The sequence below is a fragment of the Rhinoderma darwinii genome, chromosome 10 (genome assembly GCF_050947455.1).
Source record: "Rhinoderma darwinii isolate aRhiDar2 chromosome 10, aRhiDar2.hap1, whole genome shotgun sequence".
Classification (NCBI taxonomy): Eukaryota; Metazoa; Chordata; class Amphibia; order Anura; family Rhinodermatidae; genus Rhinoderma; species Rhinoderma darwinii.
The window spans coordinates 103,942,626-103,965,104 of record NC_134696.1 but is presented as its reverse complement, the minus strand read 5'-3'; the positions used below and the strand labels follow the sequence as shown (position 1 = coordinate 103,965,104).

Below are 22,479 nucleotides of genomic sequence, written 5' to 3'. Positions count from 1 at the left end.
CTACGATCTGTATTATACAATAATGTCTCAGCTGCTGCAGAACACCTTTTAGAACAGGGAGTTGGAGCTTCACGTCAAGCACTACTTGATTGATATCGAGCTCGTCCTAATGTAGACGACCCATTTAAATTCATGTCAATGGAGATGGTCTATTGTATGAAAAATATAAGGGAATTTAAAGGGCCAGTCAGACAAGTAATTTCATACATGGGCGCAACAACTTTCTCATGGACCCGTCAGTCCAATCATGAGGCTGTGGGGCGGCCGTCACATTCAAGCCAAAAATCTGAGCACTGACCAGAGCTCCGGCCTGTAGAGCTGAAACCGACTCCATTCACTTCATGAGATTTTTCCAGGTGTGAATTCCTCGTCATGTCCCTTTAAAAAACAAACAAAAGAAAAACATGAAATTCAAGTCGTCTGTCAAGATGAAAAGAGCTCAATGGGGTTCTATCTGTTCCTAGGAAAGCTGGGTGACAATATGGCTGCCATTACCTCCCACTGAGGTTGTCACTCAGCTTTCCTAGGTCCATGAATGGCAATGATACATCCCCTTACTCAAAGCCAGACAGATTAGCCATTCAGCAGTCAGGAAAGCGGAGTGACAACCTGTTGTGCGGATCAGTGCGGCATATTCTCCCCACCCCCATACTTCTCACAGCTCAGGGTTTGCTACAATTGTATCCAGTCTAGACAATCCTCTGTGAGGTGAACACGTCAGCAGTCCAAATCTTTCTCCTATCCTTATAGTTTGTTACAATGTATCAGCGCAGGTAAAATGCATCAATCTAAAGACCGGACAATTTCCAACGTATAATTGTCTAGACTGGATACAACTGTAACAAACCCTCAGCTGTGAGAAGTATTAGATCTGTGCAGGTTTTCAGACTCTGGATGTAAACAATGAATGTTTTCAGTCACTAACAGCCAGCAGAGATCTTGAAAATCATGAGGAATTGAAACAAAGTATTGCAGAGAGTTGCAGAGCCTTTATTTTTACAATGATTAAGACGTATTCACATTAGACAGGACCGGACTTATATTGTGATGACAGATTATAACTGGAGTTCCCCTTTAAGAGCACATCAGGCATTCCAGCAGCGTCCACACAGCGACTATTCAGTGACATGTAATTACACAGGACGTCATTATCCCCTCAGTTCCCGCATCTCAGTATAAAGCTCTTTCTTCGAGGACGGATCCTGTAATCCCGTGACTGCGCCCTGCGCGCCGCCACCGCTGCCGCCTCGTCTATAGAGGATGTCACTCCGCTGATCCCTGCAGTCCCCTCACATTATCCCTACGGAATTCGTCCTTCCCCAAATGGTGCAAATATGGCGAAATATGATCCCCGTTACAGCGTGCACAGGGATTGTCACCCAGCTTTCCCAGAGCCCGGAATGTCATATCTGCCTAATGAAACATTACTCCGAGAAATATGCCATTCAGGGAGTCTAGGAAAGCTGAGTGACAACTCGCAGCTGGAGAAAAACCGGATAAAAAACCAATATGGCCGCCTTAAGTTTGCCACCCAGCTTTCCCCGACAAGTCTGGCTGATGTTTCATTGCTGCATAACTAGGTAGATTTACTATTCCGGAGCCTTAGAAAGCTGGGTGAACCACGTGTGCACGGTGTGGAGGATAATACCAACAAACACATTTTCATTTGGAGGTCGTGTAAACTTTTGCAACAATTTGTTATTGCTACAACGCATCTAAATTGAATAATGAAGCAAGTTCTCACACCCTCCCATTTCGTGTCCATAGCTCCTATGCTTACCTATGTGTCTCCATGGTAACAGACTACAAACACAACTTGTGTAGTCTGGTCCTGCAGTCATGCGTTACTCCTTCTGCCTCCTCTTTATCATCTACAGACAGTAGAGGTAAGGGAGTAACATGACTGCAGGATCAGACTACACAGGGTTTGTTTGTAGTCTGTTACCATGGAGACACAGATCTGCATAGAAGATTTATAATCAAGACTGTTTACAAAGACGCTTTCTTTTTTATTTTAGATGCATCTGTTGCAAAAGTCTACACACCCTTTAACGCAGTCACCACAGATGACGGACGCTCCGTATGTACCGGTCTTAACCGTGAGATGCCAAATGTATTATGTTTATATTGTGGAAATTATAGGTTACCGAATCTATTCATGTTTAGATTGAAATGAGATTTAATGTGGGGGTGAAAAAAAGGGGTGACTACCGAGAACAACCGGATGAGTTGACAGGACTGAGAGAAAATGTAACAACCAGAGAAGACGCCATTTTGTTGTGGCTATCATTATTTTCTATCATTCCCTTGCACCTAAGTACAGCTGCCTGGACTCAGAACTGAATTTATACAACTTTATTAGTGATAAAACTGACTTACAGACACACTGGCCTTGTTGCCCATAGCAACCAATCACAGCGTAGCTTTTCTAATTCCAGAGCAGTTTGAGACATTAAAGCTGAGCTCTGATTGGTTGCTATGGGGCCATTTTTGATCAATGAGATCCAGCATCTATGGGACTACATATAGGCAGATGCTGGGACTTGTAGTTCCTTTACAGTTTGCAGTGTTACGCCTCACACATATTCATGTTGTTTTGCTTACATAACTGAAACGTCGGTGCAGGCCGACATCATTAGGTGTAGAAACATGGTGACCAGCGGCTTCCCAGCAGGGTGTACGTATACTGCGCCGGCGCAGGTTGATGACGTTGTGTTTACGGAAGTGAACGACCTAGATCGCTCTGACAGTGTACGAGGAAGATGGAGCAGAGATACCGGCAGATCCTGCAGCGGAACCGGGTGCGGCTGGTCAAATCCCTGGAGCTGAAGGACATCTGGGATCTGCTGGTGGAGAAGGACGTGTTCAGCAATGACATGATCGAGGAGATCCAGGTGAGGGCAGCAGAGGGTCCCACAGAGATGATAGACTGAGAGGACCCGCAGAACATGAGGGGGAGGGGACGGGTCATAGCGGCAGCTGCAAGACCCCCAGACAGGAGATTGAGAACCCGAGAAGAGCTGCCGCCCCCACAGACTACACTGAGCAAAATGGGAGGCGACTGCACCCCCCACTATGAGAGAGGAGGCGACTGCACCCCCCACTATGAGAGAGGAGGCGACTGCGCCCCCCACTATGAGAGAGGAGACGACTGCGCCCCCCACTATGAGAGAGGAGACGACTGCGCCCCCCACTATGAGAGAGGAGACGACTGCGCCCCCCACTATGAGAGAGGAGACGACTGCGCCCCCCACTATGAGAGAGGAGACGACTGCGCCCCCCACTATGAGAGAGGAGACGACTGCGCCCCCCACTATGAGAGAGGAGACGACTGCGCCCCCCACTATGAGAGAGGAGACGACTGCGCCCCCCACTATGAGAGAGGAGGCGACTGCGCCCCCCACTATGAGAGGAGGCGACTGCGCCCCCCACTATGAGAGAGGAGGCGACTGCGCCCCCCACTATGAGAGAGGAGGCGACTGCGCCCCCCACTATGAGAGAGGAGGCGACTGCGCCCCCCACTATGAGAGAGGAGGCGACTGCGCCCCCCACTATGAGAGAGGAGGCGACTGCGCCCCCCACTATGAGAGAGGAGGCGACTGCGCCCCCCACTATGAGAGAGGAGGCGACTGCGCCCCCCACTATGAGAGAGGAGGCGACTGCGCCCCCCACTATGAGAGAGGAGGCGACTGCGCCCCCCACTATGAGAGAGGAGGCGACTGCGCCCCCCACTATGAGAGAGGAGGCGACTGCGCCCCCCACTATGAGAGAGGAGGCGACTGCGCCCCCCACTATGAGAGAGGAGGCGACTGCGCCCCCCACTATGAGAGAGGAGGCGACTGCGCCCCCCACTATGTGAGAGAGGAGGCGACTGCGCCCCCCACTATGTGAGAGAGGAGACGACTGCGCCCCCCACTATGAGAGAGGAGGCGACTGCGCCCCCCACTATGTGAGAGAGGAGGCGACTGCGCCCCCCACTATGTGAGAGAGGAGGCGACTGCGCCCCCCACTATGTGAGAGAGGAGACGACTGCACCCCCCACTATGAGAGGAGACGACTGCACCCCACAATATGAAAGAGGGGGCGCCTGTCCTATAAGTAACCTCTTGGCCGCACCTTCCCTCCTGTGACCCGGTTGTCGGTCTCCTTGTTTTCTATCAGAGAGCCGGGACACGGAGGGATCAGTCCCGCCAGTTATTGATCGACCTTGAGACCCGCGGCAGCGACGCCTTCCACCTGTTCCTGCTGTGTCTGAGGGACTCTGGGCAGCTCGACCTCGCCGACCTCCTGCAGGAAAACGGGGGGAGGAGGGAGGTGACAAAACCTGCTCTGATCGCCCCAGCACCGATCTCCAGGATTCCTGAGGGCAAACGTAAGTCACTGTGTCTTATAATGTTCTATTCAGTCACTCAGCTTTCCATAGACCCTGAATGGCTATCGATCTGCAGAGTTGCTTCCCTCCTCCGGCCCTGCCTGTGTGTGTCAGTCTTTACTGTCGTACTGGAATTCTAGTGCTGTAATATTTGTACATTTTTCTCTTTCCTCAGATCTTGTTGATCAGACCCCTAAACCCCTGGACATGGAGACGGTTTGTATTTTCTGAACATCCTCTGATTACGGAGCGGGGGGTGTAAATGGCGCGTTACGTTCTCCTTCGCTGTTGCGTATTTAGTTTCTATAAATGCTCTTTCTTCCTCCGGTCAGGATTATCCCATGAACTATGACCCCTGCGGCTACTGTCTTATCATCAATAACATGGAGTTCTCCGAGTCGTCGGGCTTGTCCTACAGAACCGGCTCACACATCGACCGCGAGAAGCTGGAAAGACGGATGCGCTCGTATCGGTTTGAGGTGACGGTGAAGAACAACCTGAAAACAGCGGTAAGTGCGAGGAGCGACGGACCGTTCATCTGACCAGTCCAGCACCGAACAGGACTCCAGGAGGATGATGGTTATTGTAGTATTTACTATTAATGATTTTGCAGCAAAGTTCCTTTAAACCGACGTCTGATAATCCAGCACTAACTAATTATAGCGGTATGACGGGGGTATGACGGAGGTGTGACGGAGCTATGACGGGGGTATGATGGAGGTGTGACGGGGGTGTGACGGGGGTATGATAGAGCTATTATGGTACTTTGACGGTGGTAGGGCGGTGTTATGATAGAGGTAATATGGGGGTGTGACGGAGGTGTGACGGGGGTGTGACGGGGGTGTGACGGAGGTGTGACGGAGGTGTGACGGAGGTGTGACGGAGGTGTGACGGGGGTGTGACGGAGGTGTGACGGGGGTGTGACGGAGGTGTGACGGGGGTGTGACGGAGGTGTGACGGGGGTATGGCGGAGGTGTGACGGGGGTATGGCGGAGGTGTGACGGGGGTATGGCGGAGGTGTGACGGGGGTATGGCGGAGGTGTGACGGGGGTATGGCGGAGGTGTGACGGGGGTATGACGGAGGTGTGACGGGGGTATGATGGTGGTATGACGTTTCTATGATAATTTGGCACTCCCTGGTCGCTCTTCTCTGTAGATGTTTTATGTCCATCCTGTAGCGCTGACTGTTTGTATAACCCGGAGCTGTCGGCTGTTTCCGGAGCTGTCGGCTGTTTCCGGAGCTGTCGGCTGTTTCCGGAGCTGTCGGCTGTTTCCGGATTACAGTCGTTTTCCGCTCTGGTTACTCTGTGTCGTCTTGTATATTGACAGGAGATCCATAAGGAGCTGCAGATCATGGCCTCCATGGATCACAGTAAGCGGGACTGCTCCCTGGTGGTCATCTTATCCCACGGCAGTGAGGTGAGCGCCCCCTACTGCCGGGCACCTGAATATTTTTGCTGCTTGTTATATTAGCCATCAGGTGCCGGATTAATGGAATGTGATGAAATGTTCCCTTTCTCTCGTGTTCCATCCTACTAGACCAGACACACTCGCTTTCCTGGTGCAGTTTACGGGACAGACGGCGGGCTGATCCCTGTGCAACGAATCGTGAATTACTTCAACGGCTCCGACTGCGCCAGCCTGCGAGGAAAGCCAAAGCTATTCTTCATCCAGGCCTGCGGGGGAGGTACTGGCCAGGGGGTCCCCGGGTTATAGTTCTAATATGGGACACCCACAGTCTGTATTCTTTCTATTTGCTTCAAGCTATCTGTTGTTCACTGTTATCAGCCATCTGCCGCTCCTCTTATATCACTCCAGTACTATTATATCCTCCAGAGACATTACATCATATGTGACTGATATCAGCCGCTCCTCTTATATCACTCCAGTACTATTATATCCTCCAGAGACATTACATCATATGTGTGACTGATATCAGCTGCTCCTCTTATATCACTCCAGTACTATTATATCCTCCAGAGACATTACATCATATGTGTGACTGATATCAGCCGCTCCTCTTATATCACTCCAGTACTATTATATCCTCCAGAGACATTACATCATATGTGTGACTGATATCAGCCGCTCCTCTTATATCACTCCAGTACTATTATATCCTCCAGAGACATTACATCATATGTGTGACTGATATCAGCCGCTCCTCTTATAACACTCCAGCACTATTATATCCTCCAGAGACGTTACATCATATGTGACTGATATCAGCCGCTCCTCTTATTACACTCCAGCACTATTATATCCTCCAGAGACATTACATCATATATGTGACTGATATCAGCCGCTCCTCTTGTATCACTCCAGTACTATTATATCCTCCAGAGACATTACATCATATGTGTGACTGATATCAGCCGCTCCTCTTATATCACTCCAGTACTATTATATCCTCCAGAGACATTACATCATATGTGTGACTGATATCAGCCGCTCCTCTTATATCACTCCAGTACTATTATATCCTCCAGAGACATTACATCATATGTGTGACTGATATCAGCCGCTCCTCTTATATCACTCCAGCACTATTATATCCTCCAGAGACATTACATCATATGTGTGACTGATATCAGCCGCTCCTCTTATAACACTCCAGCACTATTATATCCTCCAGAGACATTACATCATATGTGTGACTGATATCAGCCGCTCCTCTTATATCACTCCAGCACTATTATATCCTCCAGAGACATTACATCATATATGTGACTGATATCAGCCGCTCCTCTTATATCACTCCAGTACTATTATATCCTCCAGAGACATTACATCATATGTGTGACTGATATCAGCTGCTCCTCTTATATCACTCCAGCACTATTATATCCTCCAGAGACATTACATCATATGTGTGACTGATATCAGCCGCTCCTCTTATAACACTCCAGCACTATTATATCCTCCAGAGACATTACATCATATATAACTGATATCAGCCGCTCCTCTTATATCACTCCAGTACTATTATATCCTCCAGAGACATTACATCATACGTGACAGATATCAGCCGCTCCTCTTATATCACTCCAGCACTATTATATCCTCCAGAGACATTACATCATATGTGACTGATATCAGCTGCTCCTCTTATATCACTCCAGTACTATTATATCCTCCAGAGACATTACATCATATGTGACTGATATCAGCCGCTCCTCTTATATCACTCCAGTACTATTATATCCTCCAGAGACATTACATCATATGTGTGACTGATATCAGCCGCTCCTCTTATAACACTCCAGTACTATTATATCCTCCAGAGACATTACATCATATGTGACTGATATCAGCTGCTCCTCTTATATCACTCCAGTACTATTATATCCTCCAGAGACATTACATCATATGTGACTGATATCAGCCGCTCCTCTTATATCACTCCAGTACTATTATATCCTCCAGAGACATTACATCATATGTGTGACTGATATCAGCCGCTCCTCTTATAACACTCCAGTACTATTATATCCTCCAGAGACATTACATCATATGTGTGACTGATATCAGCCGCTCCTCTTATAACACTCCAGTACTATTATATCCTCCAGAGACATTACATCATATGTGTGACTGATATCAGCCGCTCCTCTTATAACACTCCAGTACTATTATATCCTCCAGAGACATTACATCATATGTGACTGATATCAGCTGCTCCTCTTATAACACTCCAGCACTATTATATCCTCCAGAGACATTACATCATATGTGACTGATATCAGCCGCTCCTCTTATATCACTCCAGTACTATTATATCCTCCAGAGACATTACATCATATGTGACTGATATCAGCCGCTCCTCATATATCACTCCAGTACTATTATATCCTCCAGACATTACATCATATGTGTGACTGATATCAGCCGCTCCGCTTATAACGCTCCAGCACTATTATATCCTCCAGAGACATTACATCATATGTGTGACTGATATCAGCCGCTCCTCTTATATCACTCCAGTACTATTATATCCCCCAGAGACATTACATCATATGTGTGACTGATATCAGCCGCTTCTCTTATAACACTCCAGCACTATTATATCCTCCAGAGACATTACATCATACGTGTGACTGATATCAGGCGCTCCTCTTATATCACTCCAGTACTATTATATCCCCCAGAGACATTACATCATATGTGTGACTGATATCAGCCGCTTCTCTTATAACACTCCAGCACTATTATATCCTCCAGAGACATTACATCATACGTGTGACTGATATCAGCCGCTCCTCTTATAACACTCCAGTACTATTATATCCTCCAGAGACATTACATCATACGTGACAGATATCAGCCGCTCCTCTTATATCACTCCAGTACTATTATATCCTCCAGACATTACATCATATATATGTGACTGATATCAGCAGCTCCTCTTATAACACTCCAGTACTACTATATCCTCCAGAGACATTACATCATATGTGTGACTGATATCAGCCGCTCCTCTTATAACACTCCAGTACTACTATATCCTCCAGAGACATTACATCATATGTGTGACTGATATCAGCCGCTCCTCTTATAACACTCCAGCACTATTATATCCTCCAGAGACATTACATCATATGTGACTGATATCAGCCGCTCCTCTTATATCACTCCACTACTATTATATCCTCCAGAGACATTACATCTATATATGTGTGACTGATATCAGCCGCTCCTCTTATAACACTCCAGTACTATTATATCCTCCAGAGACATTACATCATATGTGTGACTGATATCAGCCGCTCCTCTTATAACACTCCAGTACTATTATATCCTCCAGAGACATTACATCTATATATTTGTGACTGATATCAGCCGCTCCTCTTATAACACTCCAGTACTATTATATCCTCCAGAGACATTACATCATATGTGTGACTGATATCAGCCGCTCCTCTTATATCACTCCAGTACTATTATATCCTCCAGAGACATTACATCATATGTGTGACTGATATCAGCCGCTCCTCTTATATCACTCCAGTACTATTATATCCTCCAGAGACATTACATCATATGTGTGACTGATATCAGCCGCTCCTCTTATATCACTCCAGCACTATTATATCCTCCAGAGACATTACATCATATGTGTGACTGATATCAGCCGCTCCTCTTATAACACTCCAGTACTATTATATCCCCCAGAGACATTACATCATATGTGTGACTGATATCAGCCGCTCCTCTTATAACACTCCAGTACTATTATATCCTCCAGAGACATTACATCATATGTGACTGATATCAGCCGCTCCTCTTATATCACTCCACTACTATTATATCCTCCAGAGACATTACATCATATGTGACTGATAGCCGCTCCTCTTATATCACTCCAGTACTATTATATCCTCCAGAGACATTACATCATATGTGTGACTGATATCAGCCGCTCCTCTTATATCACTCCAGTACTATTATATCCTCCAGAGACATTACATCATATGTGACTGATATCAGCCGCTCCTCTTATAACACTCCAGTACTATTATATCCTCCAGAGACATTACATCATATGTGACTGATATCAGCCGCTCCTCTTATATCACTCCAGCACTATTATATCCTCCAGAGACATTACATCATATGTGTGACTGATATCAGCCGCTCCTCTTATATCACTCCAGTACTATTATATCCTCCAGAGACATTACATCATATGTGACTGATATCAGCCGCTCCTCTTATAACACTCCAGTACTATTATATCCTCCAGAGACATTACATCATATGTGACTGATATCAGCCGCTCCTCTTATATCACTCCAGCACTATTATATCCTCCAGAGACATTACATCATATGTGTGACTGATATCAGCCGCTCCTCTTATAACACTCCAGTGCTATTATATCCTCCAGAGACATTACATCATATGTGTGACTGATATCAGCCGCTCCTCTTATATCACTCCAGTACTATTATATCCTCCAGAGACATTACATCTATATATGTGTGACTGATATCAGCCGCTCCTCTTATAACACTCCAGTACTATTATATCCTCCAGAGACATTACATCATATGTGTGACTGATATCAGCCGCTCCTTTTATATCACTCCAGTACTATTATATCCTCCAGAGACATTACATCATATGTGTGACTGATATCAGCCGCTCCTCTTATATCACTCCAGTACTATTATATCCTCCAGAGACATTACATCATATGTGACTGATATCAGCCGCTCCTCTTATATCACTCCAGCACTATTATATCCTCCAGAGACATTACATCATATGTGTGACTGATATCAGCCGCTCCTCTTATATCACTCCAGCACTATTATATCCTCCAGAGACATTACATCATATGTGTGACTGATATCAGCCGCTCCTCTTATATCACTCCAGCACTATTATATCCTCCAGAGACATTACATCATATATGTGACTGATATCAGCTGCTCCTCTTATATCACTCCAGCACTATTATATCCTCCAGAGACATTACATCATACGTGACAGATATCAGCCGCTCCTCTTATATCACTCCAGTACTATTATATCCTCCAGAGACATTACATCATATGTGACTGATATCAGCTGCTCCTCTTATATCACTCCAGTACTATTATATCCTCCAGAGACATTACATCATATGTGACTGATATCAGCCGCTCCTCTTATATCACTCCAGTACTATTATATCCTCCAGAGACATTACATCATACGTGACAGATATCAGCCGCTCCTCTTATATCACTCCAGTACTATTATATCCTCCAGAGACATTACATCATATGTGACTGATATCAGCTGCTCCTCTTATATCACTCCAGTACTATTATATCCTCCAGAGACATTACATCATATGTGACTGATATCAGCCGCTCCTCTTATATCACTCCAGTACTATTATATCCTCCAGAGACATTACATCATATGTGTGACTGATATCAGCCGCTCCTCTTATAACACTCCAGTACTATTATATCCTCCAGAGACATTACATCATATGTGTGACTGATATCAGCCGCTCCTCTTATAACACTCCAGTACTATTATATCCTCCAGAGACATTACATCATATGTGTGACTGATATCAGCCGCTCCTCTTATAACACTCCAGTACTATTATATCCTCCAGAGACATTACATCATATGTGTGACTGATATCAGCCGCTCCTCTTATAACACTCCAGTACTATTATATCCTCCAGAGACATTACATCATATGTGACTGATATCAGCTGCTCCTCTTATAACACTCCAGCACTATTATATCCTCCAGAGACATTACATCATATGTGACTGATATCAGCCGCTCCTCTTATATCACTCCAGTACTATTATATCCTCCAGAGACATTACATCATATGTGACTGATATCAGCCGCTCCTCATATATCACTCCAGTACTATTATATCCTCCAGACATTACATCATATGTGTGACTGATATCAGCCGCTCCGCTTATAACGCTCCAGCACTATTATATCCTCCAGAGACATTACATCATATGTGTGACTGATATCAGCCGCTCCTCTTATATCACTCCAGTACTATTATATCCCCCAGAGACATTACATCATATGTGTGACTGATATCAGCCGCTTCTCTTATAACACTCCAGCACTATTATATCCTCCAGAGACATTACATCATACGTGTGACTGATATCAGCCGCTCCTCTTATAACACTCCAGTACTATTATATCCTCCAGAGACATTACATCATACGTGACAGATATCAGCCGCTCCTCTTATATCACTCCAGTACTATTATATCCTCCAGACATTACATCATATATATGTGACTGATATCAGCAGCTCCTCTTATAACACTCCAGTACTACTATATCCTCCAGAGACATTACATCATATGTGTGACTGATATCAGCCGCTCCTCTTATATCACTCCAGTACTATTATATCCTCCAGAGACATTACATCATATGTGTGACTGATATCAGCCGCTCCTCTTATAACACTCCAGTACTATTATATCCCCCAGAGACATTACATCATATGTGTGACTGATATCAGCCGCTCCTCTTATAACACTCCAGTACTATTATATCCTCCAGAGACATTACATCATATGTGACTGATATCAGCCGCTCCTCTTATATCACTCCAGTACTATTATATCCTCCAGAGACATTACATCATATGTGTGACTGATAGCCGCTCCTCTTATATCACTCCAGTACTATTATATCCTCCAGAGACATTACATCATATATGTGACTGATATCAGCCGCTCCTCTTATATCACTCCAGCACTATTATATCCTCCAGAGACATTACATCATATGTGACTGATATCAGCCGCTCCTCTTATATCACTCCAGCACTATTATATCCTCCAGAGACATTACATCATATGTGTGACTGATATCAGCCGCTCCCCTTATAACACTCCAGCACTATTATATCCTCCAGAGACATTACATCATAAGTGTGACTGATATCAGCCGCTCCTCTTATATCACTCCAGTACTATTATATCCTCCAGAGACATTACATCATATGTGACTGATATCAGCCGCTCCTCTTATATCACTCCAGTACTATTATATCCTCCAGAGACATTACATCATATGTGACTGATATCAGCCGCTCCTCTTATATCACTCCAGCACTATTATATCCTCCAGAGACATTACATCATATGTGTGACTGATATCAGCCGCTCCTCTTATAACACTCCAGCACTATTATATCCTCCAGAGACATTACATCATATGTGACTGATATCAGCCGCTCCTCTTATATCACTCCAGCACTATTATATCCTCCAGAGACATTACATCATATGTGACTGATATCAGCCGCTCCTCTTATAACACTCCAGCACTATTATATCCTCCAGAGACATTACATCATATGTGACTGATATCAGCCGCTCCTCTTATATCACTCCACTACTATTATATCCTCCAGAGACATTACATCATATGTGACTGATATCAGCCGCTCCTCTTATATCACTCCAGTACTATTATATCCTCCAGAGACATTACATCATATGTGTGACTGATATCAGCCGCTCCTCTTATATCACTCCAGTACTATTATATCCTCCAGAGACATTACATCATATGTGACTGATATCAGCCGCTCCTCTTATAACACTCCAGTACTATTATATCCTCCAGAGACATTACATCATATGTGACTGATATCAGCCGCTCCTCTTATATCACTCCAGCACTATTATATCCTCCAGAGACATTACATCATATGTGTGACTGATATCAGCCGCTCCTCTTATATCACTCCAGTACTATTATATCCTCCAGAGACATTACATCATATGTGACTGATATCAGCCGCTCCTCTTATAACACTCCAGTACTATTATATCCTCCAGAGACATTACATCATATGTGACTGATATCAGCCGCTCCTCTTATATCACTCCAGCACTATTATATCCTCCAGAGACATTACATCATATGTGTGACTGATATCAGCCGCTCCTCTTATAACACTCCAGTGCTATTATATCCTCCAGAGACATTACATCATATGTGTGACTGATATCAGCCGCTCCTCTTATATCACTCCAGTACTATTATATCCTCCAGAGACATTACATCTATATATGTGTGACTGATATCAGCCGCTCCTCTTATAACACTCCAGTACTATTATATCCTCCAGAGACATTACATCATATGTGTGACTGATATCAGCCGCTCCTCTTATAACACTCCAGCACTATTATATCCTCCAGAGACATTACATCATATGTGTGACTGATATCAGCCGCTCCTCTTATAACACTCCAGCACTATTATATCCCCCAGAGACATTACATCATATGTGTGACTGATATCAGCCGCTCCTCTTATAACACTCCAGTACTATTATATCCTCCAGAGACATTACATCTATATATTTGTGACTGATATCAGCCGCTCCTCTTATAACACTCCAGTACTATTATATCCTCCAGAGACATTACATCATATGTGTGACTGATATCAGCCGCTCCTCTTATATCACTCCAGTACTATTATATCCTCCAGAGACATTACATCATATGTGTGACTGATATCAGCCGCTCCTCTTATATCACTCCAGTACTATTATATCCTCCAGAGACATTACATCATATGTGACTGATATCAGCCGCTCCTCTTATATCACTCCTGTACTATTATATCCTCCAGAGACATTACATCATATGTGTGACTGATATCAGCCGCTCCACTTATATCACTCCAGTACTATTATATCCTCCAGAGACATTACATCATATGTGTGACTGATATCAGCCGCTCCTCTTATATCACTCCAGCACTATTATATCCTCCAGAGACATTACATCATATGTGTGACTGATATCAGCCGCTCCTCTTATAACACTCCAGTACTATTATATCCCCCAGAGACATTACATCATATGTGTGACTGATATCAGCCGCTCCTCTTATAACACTCCAGTACTATTATATCCTCCAGAGACATTACATCATATGTGACTGATATCAGCCGCTCCTCTTATATCACTCCAGTACTATTATATCCTCCAGAGACATTACATCATATGTGTGACTGATAGCCGCTCCTCTTATATCACTCCAGTACTATTATATCCTCCAGAGACATTACATCATATATGTGACTGATATCAGCCGCTCCTCTTATATCACTCCAGCACTATTATATCCTCCAGAGACATTACATCATATGTGACTGATATCAGCCGCTCCTCTTATATCACTCCAGCACTATTATATCCTCCAGAGACATTACATCATATGTGTGACTGATATCAGCCGCTCCCCTTATAACACTCCAGCACTATTATATCCTCCAGAGACATTACATCATAAGTGTGACTGATATCAGCCGCTCCCCTTATAACACTCCAGCACTATTATATCCTCCAGAGACATTACATCATAAGTGTGACTGATATCAGCCGCTCCTCTTATATCACTCCAGTACTATTATATCCTCCAGAGACATTACATCATATGTGACTGATATCAGCCGCTCCTCTTATATCACTCCAGTACTATTATATCCTCCAGAGACATTACATCATATGTGACTGATATCAGCCGCTCCTCTTATATCACTCCAGCACTATTATATCCTCCAGAGACATTACATCATATGTGACTGATATCAGCCGCTCCTCTTATAACACTCCAGCACTATTATATCCTCCAGAGACATTACATCATATGTGACTGATATCAGCCGCTCCTCTTATATCACTCCACTACTATTATATCCTCCAGAGACATTACATCATATGTGACTGATATCAGCCGCTCCTCTTATATCACTCCAGTACTATTATATCCTCCAGAGACATTACATCATATGTGACTGATATCAGCCGCTCCTCTTATAACACTCCAGTACTATTATATCCTCCAGAGACATTACATCATATGTGACTGATATCAGCCGCTCCTCTTATATCACTCCAGCACTATTATATCCTCCAGAGACATTACATCATATGTGTGACTGATATCAGCCGCTCCTCTTATATCACTCCAGTACTATTATATCCTCCAGAGACATTACATCATATGTGACTGATATCAGCCGCTCCTCTTATAACACTCCAGTACTATTATATCCTCCAGAGACATTACATCATATGTGACTGATATCAGCCGCTCCTCTTATATCACTCCAGCACTATTATATCCTCCAGAGACATTACATCATATGTGTGACTGATATCAGCCGCTCCTCTTATAACACTCCAGTGCTATTATATCCTCCAGAGACATTACATCATATGTGTGACTGATATCAGCCGCTCCTCTTATATCACTCCAGTACTATTATATCCTCCAGAGACATTACATCTATATATGTGTGACTGATATCAGCCGCTCCTCTTATATCACTCCAGTACTATTATATCCTCCAGAGACATTACATCATATGTGTGACTGATATCAGCCGCTCCTCTTATAACACTCCAGTACTATTATATCCTCCAGAGACATTACATCTATATATTTGTGACTGATATCAGCCGCTCCTCTTATAACACTCCAGTACTATTATATCCTCCAGAGACATTACATCATATGTGTGACTGATATCAGCCGCTCCTCTTATATCACTCCAGTACTATTATATCCTCCAGAGACATTACATCATATGTGTGACTGATATCAGCCGCTCCTCTTATATCACTCCAGTACTATTATATCCTCCAGAGACATTACATCATATGTGTGACTGATATCAGCCGCTCCTCTTATATCACTCCAGCACTATTATATCCTCCAGAGACATTACATCATATGTGTGACTGATATCAGCCGCTCCTCTTATAACGCTGCTGCTCTATTGGTTAGTGGCCCTTTAATCTATCTCAATGAAGTTGATGTAATGTTGTGGTGCCACCTGCTGGTTGCATTGTGTACTTTTAAGTCTCAGGCTGCAAAGACTTTAATGGGATTGTTCGCTCTGTCATTTTAGAGGAGAAGGACAAAGGTTTTGCTGTGGACTCGGGGGATTTAGGAGATCATTTCAATAAATCTGATACAAATTCTTTACAAACTGATGCAACCCCCGTACATCCAGACAAAGGAGACGCCGATGAGACAGATGCTGTGGCCAGTCTTCCTACATCTGGGGATATCCTGGTATCTTATTCAACCTTACCAGGTAAACGCATCATGTCATGTATATTGTAAAGAGTGATTGGTATGAACAGGACCACTGCACGTACCGTTATTACTGCCCCTATACACAAGAATATAACTACTATAATACTGCTCCTATATACAAGAATATAACTACTATAATACTGCTCCTATATACAAGAATATAACTACTATAATACTGCCCCTATATACAAGAATATAACTACTATAATACTGCCTCTATATACAAGAATATAACTACTATAATACTGCTCCTATATACAAGAATATAACTACTATAATACTGCTCCTATATACAAGAATATAACTACTATAATACTGCTCCTATATACAAGAATATAACTACTATAATACTGCCCCTATATACAAGAATATAACTACTATAATACTGCCTCTATATACAAGAATATAACTACTATAATACTGCCCTCTATATACCAGAATATAACTACTATAATACTGCCCCTATATACAAGAATATAACTACTATAATACTGCCCCCTATATACAAGAATATAACTACTATAATACTGCCTCCTATATACAAGAATATAACTACTATAATACTGCTCCTATATACAAGAATATAACTACTATAATACTGCCCCTATATACAAGAATATAACTACTATAATACTGCCCCTATATACAAGAATAGAACTAGTATAATACTGCCCCTATATACAAGAATAGAACTACTATAATACTGTCGCTATATACAATAATATAACTACTATAATACTGCCTCCTATATACAAGAATATAACTACTATAATACTGCTCCTATATACAAGAATATAACTACTATAATACTGCCCCCTATATACAAGAATATAACTACTATAATACTGCCCCCTATATACAAGAATATAACTACTATAATACTGCTCCTATATACAAGAATATAACTACTATAATACTGCTCCCTATATACAAGAATATAACTACTATAATACTGACCCCTATATACAAGAATATAACTACTATAATACTGCCCCCTATATACAAGAATATAACTACTATAATACTGCCCCTATATACAAGAATATAACCACTATAATACTGCCCCCTATATACAAGAATATAACTACTATAATACTGCCCCCTATATACAAGAATATAACCACTATAATACTGCCCCTATATACAAGAATATAACCACTATAACACTGTTCCTATATACAAGAATATAACTGCTATAATACTGCCCCTATATACAAGAATATAACCACTATAACACTGTTCCTATATACAAGAATATAACTGCTATAATACTGCCCCCTATATACAAGAATATAACTACTATAATACTGCCCCCCTATATACAAGAATATAACTACTATAATACTGCCCCTATATACAAGAATATAACTACTATAATACTGCTCCCTATATACAAGAATATAACTACTATAATACTGCCCCTATATACAAGAATATAACTACTATATTACTGCCCCCTATATACAAGAATATAACTACTATAATACTGTCCCTATATACAAGAATATAACTACTATAATACTGCCCCTATATACAAGAATATAACTACTATAATACTGCCCCCTATATACAAGAATGTAACTACTATAATACTGCCCCCTATATACAAGAATATAACTACTGTAATACTGCCCCCTATATACAAGAATATAACTACTGTAATACTGCCCTCTATATACAAGAATATAACTACTATAATACTGCTCCTATATACAAGAATATAACTACTATAATACTGCTCCTATATACAAGAATATAACTACTATAATACTGCACCCTATATACAAGAATATAACTACTATAATACTCCCCTATATACAAGAATATAACTACTATAATACTGCCTCCGATATACAAGAATATAACTACTATAATACTGCTCCTATATACAAGAATATATCTACTATAATACTGCCCCTATATACAAGAATATAACTACTATAATACTGCCCCCTATATACAAGAATATAACTACTATAATACTGCTCCTATATACAAGAATATAACTACTATAATACTGCCTCCTATATACAAGAATATAACTACTATAATACTGCCTCCTATATACAAGAATATAACTACTATAATACTGCCTCCTATATACAAGAATATAACTACTATAATACTGCCCCTATATACAAGAATATATCTACTATAATACTGCCCCTATATACAAGAATATAACTACTATAATACTGCCTCCTATATACAAGAATATAACTACTATAATACTGCCCCCTATATACAAGAATATAACTACTATAATACTGCCTCCTATATACAAGAATATAACTACTATACTACTGCCCCTATATACAAGAATATAACTACTATAATACTGCCCCCTACATACAAGAATATAACTACAATAATACTGTCCCCTACATACAAGAATATAACTACTATAATACTGCCCCCTATATACAAGAATATAACTACTATAATACTGCCCCCTATATACAAGAATATAACTACTATAATACTGCTCCCTATATACAAGAATATAACTACTATAATACTGCCCCTATATACAAGAATATAACTACTATAATACTGCCTCCTATATACAAGAATATAACTACTATAATACTGCCCCCTATATACAAGAATATAACTACTATAATACTGCCCCTATATATAAGAATATAACTACTATAATACTGCTCCTATACACAAGAATATAACTACTATAATACTGCTCCCTATATACAAGAATATAACTACTATAATACTGCCCCCTATATACAAAAATATAACTACTATAATACTGCTCCTATATATAAGACTATAACTACTATAATACTGCCCCCTGTATACAAGAATATAACTACTATAATACTGCCCCCTGTATACAAGAATATAACTACTATAATACTGCCCCTATATACAAGAATATAACTACTATAATACTGCCCCCTATATACAAGAATATAACTACTATAATACTGTCCCTATATACAAGAATATAACTACTATAATACTGCTCCTATATATAAGAATATAACTACTATAATACTGCTCCTATATACAGGAATATAACTACTATAATACTGCTCCTATATACAAGAATATAACTACTATAATACTGCTCCTATATACAAGAATATAACTACTATAATACTGCCCCTATATACAAGAATATAACTACTATAATACTGCCCCTATATACAAGAATATAACTACTATAATACTGCCCCTATATACAAGAATAGAACTACTATAATACTGCCCCCTATATACAAGAATATAACTACTATAATACTGCCCCTATATACAAGAATATAACTACTATAATACTGCCCCCTATATACAAGAATATAACTACTATAATACTGCCCCTATATACAAGAATATAACTACTATAATACTGCTCCTATATACAAGAATATAACTACTATAATACTGCTCCCTATATACAAGAATATAACTACTATAATACTGCCCCCTATATACAAGAATATAACTACTATAATACTGCTCCTATATACAAGAATATAACTACTATAATACTGCCCCTATATACAAGAATATAACTACTATAATACTGCCCCTATATACAAGAATAGAACTACTATAATACTGCCCCTATATACAAGAATAGAACTACTATAATACTGCCCCCTATATACAAGAATATAACTACTATAATACTGCTCCTATATACAAGAATATAACTACTATAATACTGCCCCCTATATACAAGAATATAACTACTATAATACTGCTCCCTATATACAAGAATATAACTACTATAATACTGCCTCTATATACAAGAATATAACTACTATAATACTGCTCCTATATACAAGAATATAACTACTATAATACTGCCCCCTATATATAAGAATATAACTACTATAATACTGCCCCCTATATACAAGAATATAACCACTATAATACTGCCCCTATATACAAGAATCTAACTACTATAATACTGCCCCTGTATACAAGGATATAACTACTATAATACTGCCCCCTATATACAAGAATATAACTACTATAATACTGCTCCCTATATACAGGAATATAACTACTATAATACTTCCCCTATATACAAGAATATAACTACTATAATACTGCCCCCTATATACAAGAATATAACCACTATAATACTGCCCCATTATACAAGAATATAACTACTATAATACTGCTCCTATATACAAGAATATAACTTCTTTTCCTCTTTTCTTTCTTGCTCCTGTCTCAGGTTTTGTGTCTTGGAGGGAGACATTAAGTGGTACTTGGTATGTGGAGACGTTAGATGATGTTTTGGGTCAGTTTGCTGGGACCTTTGATCTTCAGACAATGCTGGTGATGGTGAGAATCTTCTCTATTACATATATGACAGATGTCTGATTTATTCTCCTTAGTTACTCATCCAGTTATTAAGATTTTCTTCCATTATCCCCTCCCCCCTCACCACCATTTGTTAAAATGTAGTATGTGTTGCGCATATATATATATAAAAATAATGCTCCGTATATATAATTCAGGCCGCCGTAGGGTATGTGAGCATCTTGCTTTACAGCCTGCAGTAAAATTGAATGGTCTCCCTTGGTTATCACTGGTAGGCAATAGTCAATGACAGATGATGGACCTATTACTGCCTGAGCTAAGATAAGCCGCTTTCACACTAGGAGATAGCACAACTAAAGGAGTGTGGACAGAGACCATGGTCAGGGGGACCTCTTGGTGATGTCACAGAATAAGGGGTGGGACTATCTGTGGAGGATCGGTGATGTCAGCAGTTACTATTCCTAATGTTATGTTGTTAATCTGCAGGTTGCGGACAGAGTCTCAGTTAAAGGAACCTACAAGCAAATCCCGGGATATTTTAACTTTCTCCGGAAGAGATTTTTATTCAGAACAGGGTGATGAGCGCAGCGACGGCGCCTCCTGGTGGTTAATTCTATGTCTGCAGGAAGAATAAGAAAACGTCCGGTAACTTTTTCTCACGTTCCCCCGGGGATCGGAGCGTTTTATGTTCCTCTTTAACAAGGAGACGAGAACGATCTGCGATTAATTTGCTGATCTGGATTATTCTGGGGATTTTATACTGAACATTTGGTTTTGAGGCACCGCGAGGGCGAGAATTCGAGGCTCTAATAGCACAAAAAGCTGAATGTTCAGAATGTGACATTAAAGGGGATCTCTTAGATTCATAGGGGGTGGGGTCATGTAAGAAGACACCACGCTCCTCCTCCAGGGCCAATGACCTGAGGGCCCCTGCTCCACCCACATGTATAGTTTTTGCATTTTTCATGAAAAATAAAAAAAAAACTTGACTATTTCTGATGAGTCACTCATCGTTCCTGCGGGAAAACACTGGGGCTCCCAGTCCTCCCGAAAAGAAACGTCACGTAGGTAAATGCCGATCCTTAAACTTAGGTCATAGAGAGCGCCATTTTCTATATAGACCTCTGCGAGGTGAACACATCAGCAGCACAAATCTCTCTCCTGTCCTGATAGTTGTTAC

General features: G+C 41.4%; 1 protein-coding gene across 1 annotated transcript; it reads left to right on the top strand.

The window, feature by feature from the left end:
- The first annotated feature begins 2,587 nt into the window (after positions 1-2,587).
- On the top strand, positions 2,588-22,293 carry CASP9 (caspase 9). The gene is made up of 9 exons (XM_075840475.1): positions 2,588-2,894; positions 4,162-4,372; positions 4,548-4,588; positions 4,705-4,881; positions 5,702-5,791; positions 5,912-6,059; positions 16,813-17,001; positions 21,211-21,320; positions 21,786-22,293. The coding sequence occupies exons 1-9, from the start codon at positions 2,763-2,765 to the stop codon at positions 21,876-21,878; spliced, it is 1,191 nt and encodes a 396-aa protein (XP_075696590.1). The 5' UTR covers positions 2,588-2,762; the 3' UTR covers positions 21,879-22,293.
- Positions 22,294-22,479: the final 186 nt, after the last annotated feature.

Excerpts from the sequence above, each read along its gene's own strand:
- CASP9 (XM_075840475.1), top strand. The coding sequence starts at position 2,763 with ATGGAGCAGAGATACCGGCAGATCCTGCAGCGGAACCGGGTGCGGCTG. Across the intron at positions 2,895-4,161 it reads ACATGATCGAGGAGATCCAG|AGAGCCGGGACACGGAGGGA; the intron begins GTGAGGGCAGCA and ends GTTTTCTATCAG. Across the intron at positions 6,060-16,812 it reads CATCCAGGCCTGCGGGGGAG|AGGAGAAGGACAAAGGTTTT; the intron begins GTACTGGCCAGG and ends CTGTCATTTTAG.